This window comes from Stegostoma tigrinum, chromosome 1, assembly GCF_030684315.1.
Source record: "Stegostoma tigrinum isolate sSteTig4 chromosome 1, sSteTig4.hap1, whole genome shotgun sequence".
In the NCBI taxonomy this organism is placed as follows: Eukaryota; Metazoa; Chordata; class Chondrichthyes; order Orectolobiformes; family Stegostomatidae; genus Stegostoma; species Stegostoma tigrinum.
In genome coordinates, this window is record NC_081354.1 from 190,141,630 (window position 1) to 190,165,662 (window position 24,033).

At 45.5% G+C, this 24,033-nt stretch overlaps 1 protein-coding gene across 1 annotated transcript in view; it reads right to left on the bottom strand.

Annotated features, from left to right (window-relative positions):
* The window catches only part of LOC125459695 (disintegrin and metalloproteinase domain-containing protein 12), a 232,074-nt gene that overhangs the window by 25,771 nt on the left and 182,270 nt on the right, over window positions 1-24,033 (bottom strand). The window contains exons 16-17 of the mRNA XM_059651683.1: window positions 12,101-12,293; window positions 11,152-11,229 (exon numbers count right to left, since the gene is read on the bottom strand). Coding sequence (XP_059507666.1) covers window positions 11,152-11,229; window positions 12,101-12,293 — 271 coding nt within the window. The remainder of the gene's footprint in view (window positions 1-11,151; window positions 11,230-12,100; window positions 12,294-24,033) is intronic.

Below are 24,033 nucleotides of genomic sequence, written 5' to 3' on the forward strand. Positions count from 1 at the left end.
GGTGTTGTAGTGCCTCCTTGACTGTTGCAGCTATATGGGCAGAGCAGGCCAGGTTGTTGGTTATCATCTCTCTGAGGAAGTTGGCGCTCTCCACCCTCTCAACTTCAGTCCCACTGATATAGATTGGAGCATATTCTCCTCCTTTCCTTCTGAAGTCACTGATAAATTCTTTACTTTTTCTGATGTGAGAGAGAGGTTGTTTTCATTGCACCATGTCACCAAGCCCTCAGGTTTTCCACCCATAATGCAACAAACAAACACATAGAATTGGACTCCATATACAAACCCACACAGATCAACACCAGAAATGACACTACTTACCACAACGGACCAAACAGTATAACTTCCAGATAACAAAGTTTGGAGCTGGATGAACACAGCAGGCCCAGCAGCATCTTAGGAGCACAAAAGCTGACGTTTCGGGCCTAGACCCTTCATCAGAAAGTTCCAAGCGAATTAGAATAACATTGTTTCATGGGAAGCTCCACTGATCATGTCAGCTAGTATGGTAACAAAACATCTCAACGAGAACAAACCAGCTTGGCGAACAAGTCAGCAACCTCACACCGAAACCCGAGCTACTGATCTTTGCAAAAACTTTTGAGTATGAGGCTTTTCCCCAGAGTGGAGGGGTCAATTACTAGGGGACACAGGTTTATGGTGTGATGGGGGAAGTTTAAAGAGATGTAGAGGCACTGTCTGCACGTGAAAGATGGTAAGCGCCTGGAATGTACTGCTGGAGGAGTTGATGAAAGCAGACACAACAACAGCAATAAAAAGCACCAGGACACATACATGAATAGGAAGAGAATGGAGGAATATGGATCCTGTAAATGAAGACCATTTTAGTATGGAAGGGCAAAATGTGTCAGCGCAGGCTTGGAGGGCCGAAGGGTCTGTTCTTGTGCTTTATTGTTCAATAAAGAGAGAGACATGATGTAAAAAAAAAATGAGGGACATAGATAGGGTAGAGTGGAAGAAAATTCCTTGGTTGAGGAAGCATGGATTTAAGGTAAGGGAATGAGGTTGAGAGGAGATGTAAGGAAAAGCTTAATCTTCCAGAGGGCAATGGGAATCTGGAACTTACTGCCAGTAAGTATGGTCAAGGCAGAAACCTTCATAACATTGAATTTCTTTGTCTTCCCAAGCTATGTGTACTTTTAAATTTAAATGTTTATTTGTTTAAGTATTTATTTAGTTTGCTTGAGTTTAATTTTATTTGAACCCCTGTAGTCCCTGCGCAAAAGAGGTTGTGTTTGGAGTCAAGGGGGAGTCATTTTATTTACATGCTTTGATTTATTGTTGTCGCATTTACCAAATTACAGTGAAAAGTTCTGTTTGTATGCGTACAGGCAGATCATAACACTCATACAGATGTTTGAACAGAGTGAGGCATACAAAGTTATGGCTGCACAGAAGGTATACAAAAATAAGATCAACGTTAGATTTGAAATTTGAGAGGGCCATTCGTTGGCTTGCATGCCGAACTGGCTGGTTATTGCACAGACGTTTTTTTTTTCACCATGCTAGGTAGTACCATCAGTGAAGCCTTTGATAAAGTGACGTTCTTCTACTCCACTTGGTGTATATACTTGCACAAATGTGCAGAAACAGTTTAAATGTGCATTTCCAATGCCACAGAATTCAAGGCTATGGGCCAAGTGCTAGAAATGGGATTAGAATAGTTACGTGGTTGGACCATAAGACATAGGAGTGGAAGTAAGGCCACTCGGCCCATCAAGTCCACTCTGCCATTTAAATCATGGTTGATGGACATTTCAACTCCACTTCCCTGCACTCTCCCCGTAGCCCTTGATTACTTGTAAGATCAAGAATTTGTCGATCTCTGCCTTGAAGGCATCTAATGTCCCGGCCTCCACTGCACTCCGTGGCAATGAATTCCACAAGCCCACCACTTTCTGGCTGAAGAAATAGAACACAGAACACAGAAAAGTGCAGCACAGTACAGGCCCTTCGGCCCACGATGCTGTGCCGTGGAATAATCCTACATTCCCCTCAATTCACTACTGCCCATGTGCATGCCCAGCAGTCGCTTAAATGTCACTAATGACTCCGCTTCCACGACTACCACTAGCAAACTATTCCATGCGCTCACAACTCTCTGGGTGAAGAACCTCCCTCTGACGTCTCCTCTACACCTTCCTCCTAACACCTTAAAACTATGACCCCTCGTGGCAGCCAGTCCTGCCCTGGGAAAAAGTCTCTGGCTATCGACTCTATCCATGCCTCTCATTACCGTGTACACCTCGATCAGGTCACCCCTCTTCCTCCTTCTCTCCAGAGAGAAAAGTCCGAGCTCAGTCAACCTCTCCTCGTAAGACAAGCCCTCCAGTCCAGGCAGCATCCTGGTAAACCTCCTTTGCACCCTCTCCAAAGCCTCCACATCTTTCCTATAATAGGGCGACCAGAACTGGACACAATATTCCAAGTGTGGTCTTACCAGGGTTTTGTAGAGATGCAGCATAACCTTGCTGCTCTTAATCTCGATCCCCCTGTTAATGAAAGCCAAAACACCATATGCTTTCTTAACAACCTTATTCACTTGGGTCATCTCATTTCCGTTTCAAATTTACCCCCTCTAATTTTAAGGCTGTGCCCACGGGTCCTAGTCTCCCCACCTAACGGAAACAGCTTCCCAGCATCCACCCTTTCTAAGCCATACATTATCTTGGTTTTGAGCTACTCAGATGTAATGGGCCATTGATCTTTCTTGCCTTCTCAAGCACAATAAGATGTGAATTGCTGCTGGCCCAACCAGTAAAGAATCATTTTTTTTTAAGAACTTCTCTATGTTCATCTCTTCTATGAAATCGACCTCCTACGTCCATGACTGTATATCCACCAAATTACTGAATAACTAGAGATAATGGGAACTGCAGATGCTGGAGAATTCCAGGATAATAAAATGTGAGGCTGGATGAACACAGCAGGCCAAGCAGCATCACAGGAGCACAAAAGCTGACGTTTCGGGCCTAGACCCTTCATCAGAGAGGGGGATGGGGTGAGGGTTCTGGAATAAATAGGGAGAGAGGGGGAGGCGGACCGAAGATGGAGAGAAAAGAAGATAGGTGGAGAGAGTATAGGTGGGGAGGTAGGGAGGGGATAGGTCAGTCCAGGGAAGACAAACAGGTCAAGGAGGTGGGATGAGGTTAGTAGGTAGATGGGGGTGCGGCTTGGGGTGGGATGAAGGGATGGGTGAGAGGAAGAACAGGTTAGGGAGGCAGAAACAGGTTGGACTGGTTTTGGGAAGCAGTGAGTGGAGGGGAAGAGCTGGGCTGGTTGTGTGGTGCAGTGGGGGGAGGGGACGAACTGGGCTGGTTTTGGGATGCGGTGGGGGAAGGGGAGATTTTGAAACTGGTGAAGTCCACATTGATACCATATGGCTGCAGGGTTCCCAGGCGGAATATGAGTTGCCACACTGAACCCTGCCGAATCTTCACCATCCCCCCAGACCTCCCACTGACTGAGGACGAACGGTCAGTCCTTAGTAAGGGGCTCACCTTTGTCCCCCTACAACTACACATCAACGAATACCAGTCACGATTGGACATAGAACAGTTTTTCCGCCGTCTTCGCCTCCCCACTTACTTCTTCAACCGGGAGTCTAACCCTCCCTCCACTGACCCCTTCACCCGCTTCCAACACAAGTCCTCCTCCTGGACACCACCCCTAGGCCTCCTACCCTCCCTCGACCTCTTCATCTCCAACTGCCGTCGAGACATTAACCGCCTCAACCTCTCCACCCCTCTCACCCACTCCAACCTCTCGCCCCCAGAACGGGCAGCCCTCCGCTCCCTCCGCTCCAACCCCAACCTCACCATCAAACCCGCAGACAAGGGTGGCGCAGTGGTAGTATGGCGCACTGACCTCTACATCGCCGAGGCCAGACGTCAACTCTCCGACACCACCTCCTACCGCCCCCTCAATCATGACCCCACACCTGAGCATCAATCCATCATCTCCAACACCATTCATGACCTCATCACCTCAGGTGACCTCCCACCCACAGCCTCCAACCTCATTGTTCCCAACCCCGCACGGCCCGTTTCTATGTCTTTCCCAAAATCCACAAACCTGCCTGCCCTGGTCGACCCATCGTCTCAGCCTGCTCCTGCCCCACGGAACTCATCTCCACCTATCTGGACTCCATTTTCTCCCCTTTGCTCCAGGAACTCCCCACCTACGTCCGTGACACCACCTACGCCCTCCACCTCCTCCAGGACTTCCAATTCCCTGGCCCCCAACACCTCATCTTCACCATGGACGTCCAGTCCCTATACACCTGCATTCCGCATGCAGATGGCCTCAAGGCCCTCCGCTTCTTCCTGTCCCGCAGGCCAGACCAGTCCCCCTCCACCGACACCCTCATCCGCCTAGCTGAACTCGTCCTCACCCTCAACAACTTCCCTTTTGACTCCTCCCACTTCCTACAGACAAAGGGGGTGGCCATGGGCACGCGCATGGGCCCCAGCTATGCCTGCCTCTTTGTAGGTTACGTGGAACAGTCCCTCTTCCGCACCTACACAGGCCCCAAACCCCACCTCTTCCTCCGGTACATTGATGACTGTATCGGCGCCGCCTCTTGCTCCCCAGAGGAGCTCGAACACTTCATCCACTTCACCAACACCTTCCACCCCAACCTTCAGTTCACCTGGGCCATCTCCAGCACATCCCTCACCTTCCTGGACCTCTCAGTCTCCATCTCAGGCAACCAGCTAGTTACTGATGTCCATTTCAAGCCCACCGACTCCCACAGCTACCTAGAATACACCTCCTCCCACCCACCCTCTTGCAAAAATTCCATCCCCTATTCCCAATACCTCCGCCTCCGCCGCATCTGCTCCCACGATAAGACATTCCACTCCCGCACATCTCAGATGCCCTAGTTCTTCAAGGACCGCAACTTTCCCCCCACAGTGATCGAGAACGCCCTTGACTGCGTCTCCCGTATTTCCCGCAACACATCCCTCACACACCGCCCCCGCCATGACTGCCCCAAGAGGATTCCCCTCATTCTCACACACCACCCCACCAACCTCTGGATACAACGCATCATCCTCCGACACTTCCGCCATCTACAATCCGACCCCACCACCCAAGACATTTTTCCATCCCCTCCCCTGTCTGCTTTCCGGAGAGACCACTCTCTCTGTGACTCCCTTGTTCGCTCCACACTGCCCTCCAACCCCACCACACCCGGCACCTTCCCCTGCAACCGCAGGAAATGCTACACTTGCCCCCACACCTCCTCCCTCACCCCTATCCCAGGCCCCAAGATGACATTCCACATTAAGCAGAGGTTCACCTGCCCATCTGCCAATGTGATATACTGCATCCACTGTACCCGGTGTGGCTTTCTCTACATTGGGGAAACCAAGCGGAGGCTTGGAGACCGCTTTGCAGAACACCTTCGCTCAGTTCGCAACAAACAACTGCACCTCCCAGTCGCAAACCATTTCCACCCCCCTCCCATTCTTTAGATGACATGTCCATCATGGGCCTCCTGAAGTGCTACAATGATGCCACCCGAAGGTTGCAGAAACAGCAACTCATATTCCGCCTGGGAACCCTGCAGCCTAATGGTATCAATGTGGATTTCACCAGTTTCAAAATCTCCCCTTCCCCAACTGCATCCCTAAACCAGCCCAGTTCGTCCCCTCCTCCCACTGCACCACACAACCAGCCCAGCTCTTCCCCTCCACTCACTGCATCCCAAAACCAGTCCAACCTGTCTCTGCCTCCCTAACCTGTTCTTCCTCCCACCCATCCCCTCCTCCCACCCCAAGCCGCACCCCCATCTACCTACTAACCTCATCCCACCTCCTTGACCTGTCCGTCTTCCCTGGACTGACCTATCCCCTCCCTACCTCCCCACCTATACTCTCTCCACCTATCTTCTTTACTCTCCATCTTCGGTCCGCCTCCCCCTCTCTCCCTATTTATTCCAGTTCCCTCACCCCATCCCCCTCTCTGATGAAGGGTCTAGGCCCGAAACATCAGCTTTTGTGCTCCTGAGATGCTGCTTGGCCTGCTGTGTTCATCCAGCCTCACAGTTTATTGTACTGAATAACTAGCTTTGTTTACTGAGTTCTGTATTCACCCAAAATATTTATGGTTCCTCTGTCCTTCAAGTCTGTTATGAACAAGGCTGCAAATTGTCCATCATCCCCAATCTCCCTTTGTCTCCAAAATCCTTGAATGTTTTGACACCTCCTGAATTTATGCATATTATCTTGGATTCCATTTGCATCCTGCAATCAACTTTCTGTACCTGCTGCAGTATTGAAGAGCCCTGATCAATGTTTCAAACAAGTTCCTTTTTGATCTGAATAAAGTTAATGACATAAATTTAATAAATGATCTCTTGAGTAAAAGATCCTCTTGGAAGTAGTGCTCAGAACTTGATAGAATTTAACACTCAGTTTAAGAGTGAAAAACTGGAATTGGTAACTACCGTGTCTAACTTATATAATTAGAATTGCAATAAAATAAGGATTGAGTTCACTGAAGAGAGTGGGTGGTTAAATTTGCTGGAATGACAGTAAGCAAGCCGTGTCAGATATTTAAGGAGATAATTTGTGACTCTTACAAAAATTCATCCAAGTAAGATTGTCAGAGAAAGATAAACCAACTATAATTAACCAAGGAACTTACAGAAAGTAATAATTTGAAACAAAATGCACATAACGAGGCCAAAGTCAGTGATAGCCCTAATCACTTGAATAAATTCAGATCAAGCAAAAGATGAGAATAATAAAAATAGAGAAAATAAACTCCAAGGGCAAACTCGGGAGAAATACATAGAACATTACAGCACAGTATAGGCCCTTGGGCCCTCGATGTTGTGCCGACTTGTCATACCGATCTCAAGCCCATCTAACCTACACTATTCCATGTATGTCCATATACTTGTCCAATGACGACTTAAATGTACCTAAAGTTGGCGAATCTACTAATGTTGCGGGTGAAGCGTTCCATTCCCTTACTACTCTCTGAGTAAAGAAACTACCTCTGACATCTGTCCTATATCTTTCACCCCTCAATTTAAAGCTATGCCCCCTCGTGCTCGTAGTCACCATCCTAGGAAAAAGGCTCTCCCTATCCACCCTATCGAACCCTGTGATTATTTTATATGTTTCAATTAAGTCACCTCTCAACCTTGTTCTCGCCAATGAAAACAGCCTCAAGTCCCTCAGCCTTTCCTCGTAAGACCTTCCCTCCATGCCAGGTTGACATGTAAAATGTGACAGTAAGATCTTCTTTAAACAAAACAGTCAAGAAGCAAGAGGTCAAAGTGAACATAGGCCACTTAGAAAACTAATCTGGGGAGATGGTTTTTGGGAACATGGAAAGGACAGATGTACACTGTATATGACTCTGTAACAGAGGTGTTAAACAGATATTTTGTGTCAGACTTGAAAGAAGTGAATGTACTGTAGCCATGTTTGCAGATGACCCAAAAATAGATGGAAGAAAGTTTATAAGAGAAATGCAAACAGTTTAAAGAGATATTGTGGAGTCAAATAAATAGGCAGAAAGTTGGCAAATGATGTACAATGTGGAAAAATGTGAAGCTGTTCATTTTAGCAGGGCCAGCAAAAAATCAGAACTGTGCTCTATGATCTATGGAATCGCTTACCTGAGAAATCACAGCCACTGAATTAGAAAGCTACAACACAAAGGGATCTGTGCATGAAATACAGAAAGCTAGCGTACAGATGCAGCAGGTAATCAAGAAGGCAAATAGACTGCTGGAATTTATTTCAAGGGGGTTGGAGCATGAGAGTAGGGAAGTCTCACTGCAACTGTACAAGGTGCTGGTGAGACCATATGTGGTGTATTCCAAGCAGTTTTGGCCCACCTGTTGGAAGAAAGATATTATTTCACTGGGCACAGTTCAGAGAATGTTCATCAGAATGATCAGTAGTAAGGAGGGATTGTCTTTTGAGCAGAGGCTAAACAGGTTGGGACCCAACTTGAATGAGAAGTTCTCAGGAAGGGGCACCGGACCCAAGATGTGATTTATTTCTTCACAGATGTTGCCAGACCTGCTGAGCTTTTCCAGCAAGCCCCATTTTTGTTGTTGTTGTTGGATGAGAGGTGATCTCATTGAAACATTCAGGTTTCGTAAGGGGCTTGACAGGATAAATACTGAGAGGATGTTTCCCCTCATGAGAGATTCTAGGACCAGAGATCATTGTCTCAGAATCAAGAGGTCAATTTAACACTGAGATGAGGAGAAACTTCTTCTCACAGAGGGATGAGAGTCTTTGGAACTCCTTGCCAGAGAGAGCTTTGGGTGCTGAGTTCTAACACATATTTAAAGCTGAGATGGATAGAATTTTGATCATTTGGGGATCAAAGGTGAGAGGAAATAGCAGGAAAGTGTCCAGTTCAACAATGATCCTGTTGAGTAGCAGGCTTGAGGGGCTGAACAGCGTACTCCTGTTCTGATTTCTTCTGGCCCTTATGTCCTCCGCCTTAGACAGGACAAACACGGCAATGTAATAAATGGTGAAGGGGAGTACTCTGGGAAGCACCCAGGATCAGAGGGAACTTGCTGTGCATGTACACTGGTCACTTAAGGTAGTTGGACAGTAGGTAGATAAAGTGGTTAAGAAGGCACCTGGTATGTTTGCCTTTATTAGCAGAAGCATCGAATTTAAGAAGAGAGAAGTGATGCTGGAAATGTGTAAAATTGTGGTTAAGTCACAGCTAGCGAATTGTGTGTAGTTCTGGAATCCACATTAGGAACGATGTCATAGAGTAATTACAGCATGGAAACAGACCCTTCCACCCAGTCGATGCTGACCATGGTGCCCATTCAGCTAGTTCCAATTGCCTACATTTGGTCTGTATCCCTCTAAACCCTTCCCATCCATGTACCTATCCAAATGATTTTTTAAATTCTCCTATTGTACCTGCTTCAACCACTTTCTTTGGCAGCCCATTCCACATGTGCACCACTCTCTGTGTGAAGAAGTTTCCCCTCAGGTCCTTCTTAAATCTTTTCCCACTCACCTTAAACCTATGCCCTCTAGTTTTTAATTCCCCATCCATGGGAAAAAAAACTATACGCATTCATCCTATCTATGCCTCTCATGGTTTTATGCGCTTCAGAAGGGTCACCCTTCTTCCCCTACATTCCAAGGAATAAAGTCGTATCCTGTCCAACATCTCACTGTAACTCAGGCCTACTAATCTTGGCAACATCTTCGTAAATCTTCTTTGCACACTTTCCAGTTTATGTCTTTCCAATAACAGGGTGACCAAAACTGTATACAATATTCCAGGTGCGGCCTCACTAATGACTTTTGACAACTGTGACATAATATCTCAATTCCTATTCTCAATGCTTTGACCACTGAAGGCCAGCATGCTAAATGTGATTGCACTGGAGAGGGTGAAAAGTAAATTTACAAGCATATTGCCTTGGCTGGAGTGTTTTAGCTATGAAGAGAGATTGGATAGACTAGTAACAAAGTGTGAAGCTGGATGAACACAGCAGGCCAAGCAGCATCTCAGGAGGACAAAAGCTGATGCTTCGGGCCTAGACCTTTTATCAGAGCAAATCTGATGAAGGGTCTAGGCCCGAAACGTCAGCTTTTGTGCTCCTGAGATGCTGCTTGGCCTGCTGTGTTCATCCAGCTTCACACTTTGTTATCTTGGATTCTCCAGCATCTGCAGTTCCCATTATCTTGGATAGACTGGTGTTGTTTTCCTTGGAGCAGAAGACACTGAACGGGACATGATTGAGATATATAAAATTACGGGGGGCATAGATAGAGTTGACAAATAACTTTTTCCGTTGATAAAGAGATTAATGACTATTGGACATAGACTTAAGGTAAATTGCAGGACATTTAGAGATGTGAGTTAAAATTCTGATTAGAATTGGGATTAGTAATTTGTTATTTTTGAAGGAGTCACAGCCCTTGATGGGCCAGAGGACCTTTTTCTATGCTGTACGAATCTATGACCTTGGTGGGATCACTTATCTGACAAATCATAGCTATTGAATCACTGTAATATTTTCTCTTCCTGACCACATAAGGGAGTTTAAGGCCTTAGTGGCATTATCATGGGAGTGTTAATCCAAAGACCCAGGTTATGATCTAGGGACACAGGTTCGAATCCTGCCAGAGCATAAGGTTTCATCTTATTCAATACAGATGTGGAGTTTGAAGTCTAATGATCACCATGAAACCATTGTCAATTGTTGGAAAACCAATCTGGTTCACAAATATCCTTAAATGTAGGAAACCACCATCCATACCTTGTCTGGCCACCAGACCATGCAGCAATGTGGTTGACTCTTAACTGCCCTCTAAGCAATCAGCGAAGGGCAATCAGTGCTGACCTGGATTTTGATGCTCTCATCCCGTAAATGAGTAAAGTAAATAATTCTGCTGTCCCAATGAGTGTGTTTTCCCCTGAGAAAAACTACTATCCTCGTATTGATACTATTACTGTATCCACTCTGTAACTCTGCCAATCTCTGCCCTTGCCTATCTTTGCTGCTACAGCCTTCATCCAAACTATACCGACCACTCCATTCAATTCCACAAATTCACTCTCATTTGATGTTTCAGTTTCTACCCTCTCGAAACTTGAAATAATCCAAAACTCTGTTCCTATCCCATCTCTCAAAAAATCCTGTTCATGTAGATTACCCTCTGTTTGCATTTCCTCCTTGTTAAAAGAGGTTTTGATGTCAAATTCTGAACTTTGTCTTCACATGTATCCTTGGCCTCATCTCCACAACCCCCCACCCCCACCCCACCCCTGGACCCCTTGATTGAGTTCTTGTCCAGCTAAAATCCCCTGAAACACCAATGAAAAGCTGATTCTGGTCTTTCACTTTCCCTAATTTTAACTGCTTCACCAGTGTTGGCACTGTTGCAGTTTTCCTAGGCCTTGAGCTCTGGAATCCCTGCAACTCAACCATTCTTTCTCTTTTTCCTTTCAGGCACCGTAGCCCAAATTGTGTTGATAGCACTCCTGTGAAGTGCCTTGGGGAGTTTCTGCTATTAAATGAATGACATCAATGCAACAATTGATACCATTGTCCTCATCCATCCCCAAAACATTCATCAGTCTAACAAGAAATGAGAGAAACTAACTTCGTACCCCTTTTTTATTGCAGGTGTCGTCACATTCCTTTATCTTGAACACAATGGCATCCTGACATTGTGCATTATGACAGAGCTGTTAAATGGAAAATAAACAATAATTGTCAACATAGTGTCAATGTCACTAAATTTCAAGATGAGCCATCTGAATGGTCTAACACCAAAACCCAGTCAGGCTCATAACTGTGAGAAATAGAAGCATAGATATGTCAAAGGGTTCCTCTGGATTGTTGTATGTCCCATTGTTGCATCCAGCTCAACTCCACTTTACTGCGCCAACCCACTTCACATCGCCTGATTCCTTTAAAGTTCAAAAATCTCCTGAGGTCATGTTGAATATTTTCAGTGTCTGTGCTTTTACAACACTTTGTGGTAGAGTATTCCAAAGTTCAAAACCTTTGTGTGTGAAAATGTTCCCTCGTCTCAGTCTGAAACGTTTGCCCCAGATCAGGAGACCATGATCCTAAATGCATACCATCTAGCTATGGGGAATACCTTCTCAAACTCTCAAAGACTTGTGTATGTTTAGTGGGATTGCTTCTAATTCCACAAATTCATTGAACTGAGAATTCCTGAGAAATGTTACCAACGCAGGAATCAGTTGGTGAATCTGCACTTGTTTGTTTTTGTTAACGTAACGTTGGAATGGCAGTTTGGACAGCCTGATAGGGATTGTGCAATGGCAAAAACACACAGAATACCTGACGGGGTAAGTTAAACAGCAGTGAAGAACCAAGGGGAGATCTTATTTGCGGGACTGACCTTGAATGATGCAGATTGGAGAGATGGGAGCAGTGTAAAGGAGAGGATGTGGCTTTGACGATGGTATCAGAAGGGAGACTAGCAGAGACTCAACAATGGAATGGAAGGAAATCCATGAGAGCAGAGATGGGAAGTCTGCCAATTACCAAAGAGTTTGTTTTATTTTTATGTTATGAATGTCTCACCTTGTTATTGCCACACCTGGCTCCGTGATAAACTATGTCTGGAGTGCTGGCATCAGCTAGGTCAGAAATTATTCCTCTGCAATTAAACCTCACACCTTTATATGTGACAGTAGTGACAACAATTTTCACCGTTCCACCTCGGACTGGATTGTCATTCCCACCTGTACACTGGATTTTCCCACAAAGTATATTCCTGTAGGGCAGATATAAATAACTTAGATTTTCTCCATTCTCAATTTTATGCCATTTGTTGTCATTTTACAACAGTTTATCAAAGGTAAACATCACTGGCCATGCTCAATGCTTATTGTCAATCTATAATTGCTCTCAAGCAGACGGTAGTGAGCTGCCTCGCTGAATTGTCAAAATTGTAACAGAGCTGTAAACAAGGAAATTCCAGGATTTTGAAACAGAATCAGTGAAGGAATTCTGATGTAGTTTCATGTCAATAAGATGTGTGATTTGGAGAGTGTAATGATTTTAATGAGGTCAGCCAGTTGGACATCATGGAATGCAAGTTCCCTGATTGGGACTGTTAATTTGGTCCAATCAGGGAGCCCCAACTACAGGTAAAAAAAAGAGTGTCAAACATCCTGCTTATTCTTAGAGTTGGCTCTGAGGGAACTGTATCAGGGTCAAGGATGCTGTTATTTGATGACAACAAGAGAAAAGCATGCTCTTAAAGAAATTTGTGCACAACAGTCATCTTTGAGGTAGAATAAGTATTTCTGACATTAGGGAACTTTGATGCATTCATTCCTGCTGTCAAAGAGTGTGCTGAGAAAGTGGAAAGAATGTGCTATCTTTTCTGGGCAAGTGACATTGGGGCAGATACAATGCAATCCTGACTTTCACTGAGGCACCAGATCTTAAAAACTTTTCAAGAGTTGACACATTGCCTGGGGAATATTACAAACCCAAACTTCCTCTGACTCTGAGATGCTTTTGGTTTTAGTCAGCAGTTTGAGAACCCAGAGGAATCAGTTTCTGAATTTTCTTCAAGGTTTGGATGACTGGTAGAGGCATGTGACCTTTAATAAGACGCTGAGAGACTGCTTGGTATGTGGGATTAAGAATGTAACCATTGCAAAAGTGCTGATCAGCTGAAGCCCAACTGGACTTCAAACAGGCACTACAGCTGGCTTTATCATTGGAAAATGTGGCCAGTGGAGCTGTTGGGGTGCAGCATATTCCAATGGAAGTGGACACTCTTACCTGTTGGACTGAGCTTGGGGAACACCATCAGTGTGAAGGAATAGAGGGACTCTAGCTAAGCCGACAGCCGACAGCCAAACCCAAAAACAAGGCCAAGTCTTCGTCAAATGGTTAAAAGTTTCTTTAGGATCCGGGCTCGCTAGCAGTTGTAGTTGTTGCCAGTATGTGGACTCCAGGCAGAAAATAAGTCCCAACTGACATAAATTGAGTAAGACTACTCATAGGCCAGTATCCAGGAGAGTGTGTACTTGGAAATTCCATCTACATTTGGTTTGGAACAGGAAAATTTTTCAGCAATGTCCAAATCAGAACAAATCAAAATAAACGTCTGATTAAATGGTCACCTGGTTCTAATGACAGTAGTTACCAGCACAGTCATTTCAGTGATTACAGAAGCAGTCTTTTAACCATACTTGCTCTCAACTCCAACACTTAAAAGTTACACAAGACCTCAGCTAGACTGAGAACATACACAAGGAATCTTTAAAGATTAAGAGTAGACCATTGGTTCTGACCTCTTCTGAGAAGCAGCTGGTTCAGTGACCGCTAATTGTAGTAAATGGCTAGGATGAGACAAAATTGGTTGTGAAAGATTCACCTAGATTGGCTAAACAGTTTTCCATTAGTGCATGGCAACCTGAGAAAAGCCCTAAGTAAATACCCAGAGATTTTCACGAAGGGCAAACTACACAGTAAATGGAAAAGCCCTGGGGAAAATTGATGCACAGAGAGATCTGGGTGTTAAGTCCATTGTACCCTGAACGTATCAATGTGGGTGGATAGAGTGGTCAAGAAGGCATATGGCATGCATTCAGTCATTGGACGGGGTATTGAGTACGAGAGTTGGCAGGTTGTATTACAGTTGTATAGGACTTTGGTTCGACCATATTTGGAATATTATGTACAGTTCTGGCCCCACGTTAGCAAAAGGATGTGGATGCTTTGGAGCGGGTGCTGAGACCGTTCACCAGGATGTTGCCTGGTATTGTGGGCGCTAACTATGAAGAAAGGTTGCGTAGATTAGGATTATTTACATTAGAAAGACTGAGGTTGAGGGGGGACCTGATTGAGGTGTACAAAATCATGAGAGCTATAGACAGGGTGGACAGCAAAGAAGCTTTTTCCCAGAGTGGGGGACTCAATTCCTAGGGGTCACGATTTCAAGGTGAGAGGGGAAAAGTTGATGGGAGATATGCGTGGAAAGTTCTTAACGCAGAGGGTGGTGGGTGCCTGGAACGCGTTGCCAGCAGAGATGGTAGAGGTGGGCACAGTGTTGTGATTTAAGACGTATCTAGACAGATAGATGAATGGGCAGGGAGCAGAGGGATACAGGCAACAGGTTTAGATAGAGGATCAGCGTGGGCTTGGAGGGCAGAAGGGCCTGTTTCTATGCTGTAATTTTCTTTGTTCTTTGTTGTTCTTTGTGACAGTGAAGAAATGTTGATATATTTCTAAGTCAGAAGGTAAGTGACTTGGAGGGGACCTTGCAGGGTTGGTGTTCCCATAAATCTGCTGCCCTTGCCCTTCTAGTTGGAAGTGATTGTGGGTTTGGAAGGTGCTGTCGAAGGATCTTTGGGATAATTCTGCAGTGCATCTTGTAGATGGTGCATACTGGTCTGCTGAATCCTGGTGGTGAATTGTGAGTGTTTGCGGATCTGGTACCAATCAAATTGGCTACTTTGCCCTGGATGGTGTCAAGCCTCGAGAGTGTTGCTGGGTCTGTGCTCTTCCAGGCAAATGGGGAGTATTCCTTCACACTTCTGACTTGTACCTTATAGATGGTAGACAGGCATTAGGGAGTCAAGAGGTGAGTTACTAGGGTGTGGTTTTCATGAATAATTTGGACTTGAATTTCGGAGGATTGATCAGAAAAGTTTGTGGATGATATGGAAATTAGTGAGGTGGTAAATAGTGAGGAGGATAACTTTAGATTACCGAAGCATATAGACAGGCTGGTCAGGTGGCTGATCAGTGGTAAATGGTATTCAATCCAGATAAACGTGAGGTGATACACTTAAAAACAAGGAAAGGGAAACAGGATAACAGTAGGACACTGGGAAGCATCAGGGATCAGCGAGAGGAATCTGTACTGAAAACAGAAGATGCTGGAGATCAAAGTGGGCCAGGCAGCGTCCTTGGAGGGGGAGTGGGCTGGTGTTTTGAATCCTGATGATTCTTCATCAGAGCTCTGAGGAATTGTCTGGACTTGAAATATTGGCTTGCTCTCTCTTCAGGAGTGCTACCTGGCCTGCTGCTATTTCCAGTATTCTTTAGTTTTCACTTGGGATCAGAGGGACCTTAGTGTGCATGTGCACCAGCCCGTTAAGATGTCAGGACATTTGGATAAAGTCATTATGAAAGCATATAGGGTGTTAGTCAAGAGACTGCATTGAAGAGCAGGGAGCAGGGGTGACATGGTGGCTCAGTGTTTAGCACTGCTGCCTCATAGCACCAGGGACCCAGGTTCAATTCCATCCTCGGGCAACTGTCTGTGTAGAGTTTGCGCATTCTCCCCATGTCTGCATGGGTTTCCTCCAGGTGTTCCGGTTTCCTCCCACATTCCAAAGATATGCAGCCTAGGTGGATTGGCCATGCTGAATTGCCCATAGTGTTCAGGGATGTGTAGATTAGATAGGTTATAGGCGAATGCGTCTGGGTGGACTGTTCTGAGGGTCTGGGTGGACTTGTTGGGCCGGTCGGCCTGTTTCCACACTGTAGGGGTTCTAAACCTAATTCTAAGTGCTGTCAAAGGAGCCAAGGCCACCTTGTATATTGACCAGGATGCAATTCCACGATCCTGTAAGGCCCGCCCAGTTACATGTGCCTTCTGCACAAAGTTGAGGCAAAAATCTGAAGGCTGGAAACAAAGAACTTATCAAACAGCTACAGTTTGCGCAATGGGCAGCAGCAATTGTGAAACCTAATGGACTGATTCACCTTTGAGGGGATTTTAAACAAACAGTAAACCATTTTATGCAACTGAATAAATTCCCAAATCTTTGCATTGAGGATTTATATGGATAACTGACAGGAGGCCTGTCTTTCATGAAGCTGGAAATGAGCCATATGTATTCACAGTTACGGTTACATGAGAATTCCCAGAAGTGTGCTAAAATTAAAACCCATAAGGTTTTGGACTTACATATGAGACTGCCATTTGGATATGGTCAGTCTGTGCAATTTTTGAGCAGACAATGGAGAACAGTTGACAAGGACTACCCCAGATCTCCATTCATCTGACTGATGTGCTAATAACAGGGAAGACACGGTGGCTCAGTGATTAGCACCGCAGCCTCACAGCACCAGGGACCTGGGTTCGATTCCAACCTCGGGCGACTGTCTGTGGTGTTTGCAGATTCTGCCCATGTCGGCGTGTGTTTCCTCCGGGTGCTCTGCTTTCCTCCCACAGTCCAAAGATGTGCAGGCTAGGTGGATCGGCCATGCTAAATTGCCTGTAGTGTTCAGGGGTTTGTGGGTTATAGTGGGATGGGTTAGGGTGGGATGCTTCAAGGGGTGGTGTAGACTTGTTGGGCCAAAGGGCCTGTTTCTACACTGTGGGGAATTTAATTAAAAAAAAAGACAAATAAGCAGCACTGAGAGAACTTGGACACACTCCTTTGACATTTCTCACAGGCGGATATTTGCCTTAGAAGGGAGAAATATGTATTGCAGGCATCTCAGTTGAACTACTTGGGCTGCAGAGTCAACAAGACTGGTTAACATTTGTTGGTAGATAAAGTGAGGGCAATCAATGGCACCCCAGCTTCCACATCTGTACCCAAGCTTCGGATTTTTGTGGGGGAAAGGATTTAAATGTATCTGGAAAGGCAAGGACTGATAAGGGATAGTCAAGATAACAAAGTGTAGAGCTGGATGAACACAGCAGGCCAAGCATCATCTTAGGAGCACAAAAGCTGATGTTTCGGGCCGAGACCCTTCATCAGAAAAGGGGAATAGTGAGATGGTTCTGAAATAAATAGGGAGAAAGGAGGAGGCGGATCGAAGATGGATCGAGGGGAAGATAGGTGGACGAGAGTTGCAGTGTGAGAGAGATCCCCTGAGGTTTGTCCGGAGGGATAAGGTAACTTCTTCAGGTTAGGCATCCCTGGAAGAGGCTTTGCATTGAGGTTAAAATTGTGATCAGAGATAATGGGAACTGAAGATGCTGGAGAATCCGAGATAACAAAGTGTGGAGCTGCATGAACACTGCAGACTAAGCAGCATCTTCATGGCTTGATGTGTGGAAAATTATGTCTTAAGAACCTGAGGTTTTTTGAAGAACTAATGAGGAGGATTGATGAAAACAGAATGGTGGGTGAGATCTATATGGACTTCAATAAGGTGTTTGACAGGGTTCCTCATTGGTAAAGAACAAAGAAAATTACAGCACAGGAACAGGCCCTTCGGCCCTCCAAGCCTGCGCCGATCGAGATTCTCTGTCCAACCTGTCATCTATTTTCTAAGGGTCTATGTCCATTTGCTCCCTGCCCATCCATGTACCTGTCCAGGTATATCTTAAAAGCTGCTAACGTGACTGCGTCTATCACTTGCGCTGGCAACGTGTTCCAGGCACCCACCACCCTCTGCATAAAGAAATTTCCACGCACATCTCCCATAAACTTTCCTCCTCTCACTTTCAACTCATGATCCCTCGTAATTAAGTCGCTGACTCTGTGAAAAAGCTTCTTGCTATCCACCCTGCCTGTGCCCCTCATGATTTTGTAGACCTCAATCAGCTCCCCCCTCAATCTCTGTCTTTCTAGTGAAAATAATCCTAATCAACCTCTCTTCATAGCTAGCATTCTCCATACCAGGCAACATCCTGGTGAACCTCCTCTGCACCCTCTTCAAAGCATCCACATCCTTTTGGCGACCAGAACTATACATAGTACTCTAAATGTGGCCGAACCAAAGTCTTGTACAACTGTAACATGACCAGCCAATTCTTGTACTCAGTACCCCGTTGATGAAGGAAAGCATGCCGTGTGCCTTCTTGACCACTCCATTGACCTGCATTGCAACCTTCAGGGAACAGTGGATCTGAACACCCAGATCTCTCTGTTCATCAATTTTCGCTAGGACTTTTCCATTCACTGTATAGTTTGCCCTTGAATTAGATCTTCCAAAATGCATTACCGTGCATTTGCGCAGATTGAACTCCATCTGCCATTTAACTGCCCAACTCTCCAATCTACCTATATTCTGCTGTAATTTCTGACAGTCCCCTTCACTATCTACTACTCCACCAATCTTCGTGTCATCTGCAAACTTGCTGATCAGACCACCTACACCTTCCTCCAAATCATTTACGTATATCACAAACAACAGTGGTTCCAGCACAGATCCCTCTGGAATACCACCAGTCACAGGTCTCCAATTTGAGAAACTGCCTTCTACTACTACCCTCTGTCTCCTGTTGCCTAGCCCATTTTTTATCCATCTAGCTAGCATACCCTGGACCCCATGTGACTTCACTTTCTCCATCAGCCTGCTATGGGGAACCTTATCAAACACCTTACTGAAGTCCATGTATATGACATCTACAGCCTTTCTCTCATCAATCAACTTTGTCACGTCCTCAAAGAATTCTATTAAGTTGGTAAGACACGTCCTTCCCTGCACAAAACCATGTTGCCTATCACTGATAAGCCCATTTTCTTCCAAATGGGAATAGATCCTATCCCTCAGTATCTTCTCCAGCAGCTTCCCAACCACTGACGTCAGGCTCACCGGTCGATAATTACCTGGATTATCCTTCCCACCCTTCTTAAACAAGGGGACAACATTAGCAAGTCTCCAGTCCTCTGGGAGCTCACCCGTGTCTAAGGATGCTGCAAAGATATCTGTTAGGGCCCCGACTATTTCCTCTCTCGCTTCCCTCAGAAACCTGGGGTAGATCTCATCTGGACCAGGGGACTTATCCACCTTAATGTCTTTTAGGACATCCAACACTTCCTCCTTCCTTATGCTGTCTTGACCTAAACTAAGCAAACACCTGTCCCTAACCTCAACATCCGTCATGTCCCTCTCCTTGGTGAATACCGATGCAAAGTACTCTTTAAGAATGTCACCCATTTTCTCTGACTTAGCGCATAACTTTCCTTCTTTGTCCTTACATGGGCCAATCCTTTCTCTAGTTACCCTCTTGCTCTTTACATATGAACAAAAAGCTTTGGGATTTTCCTTAACCATGTTTGCCAGCAATATCTCATGTCCTCTCTTCGCCCTCTTAATCCCTCGTTTCAGATTCGCTCTGCATTCCCCATATTCTTCCAAAGCTTCGTCGGTCTTCAGTTGCCTAGACCTCATCCTTTTTTCCTCTTGGCTAGTCTCACAATTTCACCTGTCATCCATGGTTTCCTAATCTTGCCTTTTCTATTCCTCATTTTCACAGGAACGTGTCTCTCCTGCCCGCTAATCAACCCCTCTTTAAAAGCCTCCCACATATCAAGTGTGGATTTACTTTCAAACAGTTTCTCCCAATAGAACATAGAATATTACAGCACAGTACAGGCCCTTTGGCCCTCGATGTTGTGCCGACCTGTCATACCGATCTGAAGCCCATCTAACCTACATGATTCCATGTACGCCCATATGCTTATCCAATGACGACTTAGATGTACTTAAAGTTGGCGAAACTACTACCGTTGTAGGAAAAGCGTTCCATTCCCATACTACTCTCAGAGTAAAGAAACCACCTCTGACATCTGTCCTGTATCTTTCACCTCTCAATTTAAAGCTATGCCCCCTCGTGCTCGCCGTCACCATCCTAGGAAAAAGGCTCTCCCTATCCACCCTATCTAACCCTCTGATTATTTTATATGTTTCAATTAAGTCACCTCCCAACCTTCTTCTCTCTAATGAAAACAGCCGCATGTCCCTCAGCCTTTCCTCGTAAGACCTTCCCTCCATACCAGGCAACATCTTAGTAAATCTCCTCTGCACCCTTTCCAAAGCTTCCACATCCTTCTTATAATGCGGTGACCAGAACTGTACACAATACTCCAAGTGCGGCCGCACCAGAGTTTTGTACAGCTACAGCATAACCTCTTGGTTCCGGAACTTGATCCCTCTATTAATAAAAGCTAAAACACTGTATGCCTTTTTAACAGCCCTGTCAACCTGGGTGGCAACTTTCAAGGATCTGTGTACATGGACACCGAGCTCTCTCTGCTCATCTACACTGCCAAGAATCTTACCATTAGCCCAGTACTTTGCCTTCCGGTTACTCCTGCCAAAGTGCATCACTTCACACTTGTCTGTATTAAACTCCATTTGCCACCTCTCAGCCCAGCTCTGCAGCTGATCTATGCCTATCTGCAACCTACAGCATCCTTCGTCACTATCCACAACTCTACCGCCCTGAGTGTCGTCTGCAAATTTACTTAACCCATCCTACTACGCCCTCATCCAGGTCATTTATAAAAATGCAAACAGCAGTGGACCCAACACCGACCCTTGCGGTACACCACTAGTAACTGGTCTCCAGGATGAACATTTCCCATCAACTACCACCCTCTGTCTTCTTTCAGCAAGCCAATTTCCGATCCAATCTTTCAGCAAGCCAATTTCTGATCCAAATCTACATTTCCCCAGATCCTGCTGAATCTTGTTATAGTTGTCCTTCCCCCAGTTTAGAACTCTTCCTTTAGGACCACTGGTGAGCAAGATTAGCTCACAATGAACACATGGAGAACTAGCCATTTGGATACAGAAGTGGCTCAAAGATAGAACACAGAGTGTGGTGGTGGAGAGTTGCTTTTCAGACTGGACACCTGTGACCAGTGGTGTGTCACAAGGATCGGTGCTGTGTCCACTGCTTTCCAATATTTTTATAAGTGATTTGGATATGAACATAGCGGGTACGGTTAGTAAGTTTGCCCATGACATCAAAATTGGAGGTGGCCAATGAAGGAGGTTACCCCAGAGTACAACAGGATCTTAATCAGATGGGCAAGTGGGTCAAGGAGAGGCAGGTGGAGTTTAATTTAGATAAATGTGAGGCTAATCAGGGCAGGATTTGTGCATTTAATGGTAAGGTCCTGGGGAGTGTTGCAGAATTGAGAGACATTGGAGTGCAGGTAGGTAGTATAGTCTTGAAGGCATTGGTATGCTTGTTGTGATTGTTCAGTGCATTGAGTACAGGAGTTGGGAGGTAATGTTGCAGATGTACAGGACATTGATTAGGTCACTTTTGGAATATTGCATGCCGTTCTGGTCTCCCTGCTGTCTGAAGAATATTGTGAAACTTGAAAGGGTTCAGAAAAGATTTACAAGGATTTTGCCAGGGTTGGAGGGTTTGAGCTATAGATTTTAGCCTATTGAGAGGCTGAATAGACTGGGGCTATTTTCCCTGGAGTGACCTGACAGAGGTTTCTAAGATCATGAGGAGCATGGATAGACGAAACAGAGAACGTATTTTCCCTGCGGTAGTGGAGTCCAAAACAAGAGGGCATAGGTCTAAAGTAAGTAGTGAAAGATTAAAAAAGATCTTAGGGGCAACCTTTTCACGCTCAGCGTGGTGCATGCATGGAATGACCTGCCCGAGGAAGTGGTGAAGGATGGTACAATTACAATGTTTAAAAGGCATCTGGAGTGGTTTATGACTAGGAAGGGTTTAGAGGGATGTGGGCAAAACGCTGGCAAATGGGACGAGATTTGGGATAATAAAGTGTGGAGCTGGATGAACACAGCAGGCCTCCAGCTCCTGCAGTTCCCATTATCTCTGAACTAGATTTAGGAAATCTGGTCAGCTTGGATGAGTTGAACTGAAGGGTCTGTTGCCATGCAGCACAACTCTAACTCAACGACTTTCCTTGGACTGCTCAAGTATTATGGAAATTTCATGCATAACCTGACCTCCATCCTGCCACCTTTGCATCAACCCTCAAAAAGCTCTTGGAAATGGTCACATAGCCAAGTCATAGCTTTCAGGGAAGTGAATAAACAGCTATCATCCTCTCAGCTGTTGGCACGTTATGATCCCACACAAGATCTGGTATTGATATGCGATTGACATTCACCATGGGGTAGAATGAGCTCACAGGTGACCCAAAGGAGTAGAACATAGAACATAGAAAAGTACAGCACAGCACAGGCCCTTCGACCCACGATCTTGTGCCATGGAATAATCCTAATCCAAAAATAAAATAACCTAACCTACATTCTCCTCAATTCACTGCTGACCATGTGCATGTCCACCAGTCGCTTAAATGTCACGAATGACTCTGCTTCCATGACTACCACTGGCAAACTATTCCATGCGCTCACAACTCTCTGGGTGAAGAACCTCCATCTGACGTCTCCTTTATACCTTCCTCCTAACACCTTAAAACTATGACCCCTTGTGGCAGTCAATCCTGACCTGGGAAAAAGTCTCTGGGTATTGATTCTGTCCATGCCTGTCATTACCTTGTACACCTCGATGAGGTCATCTCTCTTCCTCCTTCTCTCCAGAGAGAAAAGTCCGAGCTCAGTCAACCTCTCCTCGTAAGACAAGCCCTCCAGTCCAGGCAGCATCCTGGTAAACCTCCTTTGCACCCTCTCCAAAGCTTCCACATCTTTCCTATAATAGGGCGACCAGAACTGGACACAATATTCCAAGTGTGGTCTCACCAGGGTTTTGTAGAGCTGCAGCATAACCTCGCGACTCTTAAACTCGATCCCCCTGTTAATGAAAGCCAAAACACCATATGCTTTCTTAACAACCTTATCCACCTGGGTGGCAACTTTGAGGGAGCTATGCACTTGAACACCAAGATCCAGCTGTTCCTCCACACTGCCGAGAATCCTGCCTTTCATCCTATATTCAGCATTTAAGTTCGACCTTCCAAAATGCATCACTTCGCATTTATCCAGGTTGAACTCCATTTGCCATTTCTCAGCCCAGCTCTGCATTCTGTCAATGTCTCGCTGAAGCCTGCAATAGCTCTCGAGATGATCAACGGCACCTCCAACCTTTGTGTCATCAGCAAACATACTAACCCACCCCTCAACCTCCTCATCCAAGTGATTTATAAAAACTACAAAGAGCAGAGGCCCTAGAACAGAGCCATGTGGGACACCACTCAGCACTGACCTCCAGGCAGAATACTTGCCATTTACAACCACTCTCTGCCTCCTGTCAGCCAACCAATTCTGAATCCAGACAGCCAAATCACCCTGTATCCCATACCTCCTGACTTTATGAATGAGCCTGCCATGGAGAACCTTATCAAATGCCTTGCTGAAGCCCATGTACACCATATCCACTGCTCGACCCTCGTCAACCTGTCTCATGACTTCCTCAAAGAACTCAATAAGATTTGTAAGGCATGACTTGTCCCTCACAAAGCCATGCTGACTCCCTTTAATCATGCTATGCTTTTCCAAATAGTCATAAATCCTATCCCTCAGAATTCTTTCAAAACCTTGCTGACCACAGACGTAAGATTGACTAGTCTGTAATTTCCAGGGATTTCCCTATTCCCTTTATTGAAAAGAGGAACAGCATTTGCCTCCCTCCAATCTTCCGGTGCAACTCACGTGGAGAGTGAGGAAGCAAAGGTCTTCGCCAGCAGCTTAGCAACCTCCTTTCTCGCTTCCCGGAGCAACCTAGGATAAATCTGGTCTGGCCCTGGGGACTTATCAGTCTTAATGTTTGTCAAAATTTCCAGCACATCAACGTCCTCAATCTTGATCTGTTCAAGCCTGTTTTCCTGCTCCTCAAAGTTCTCATT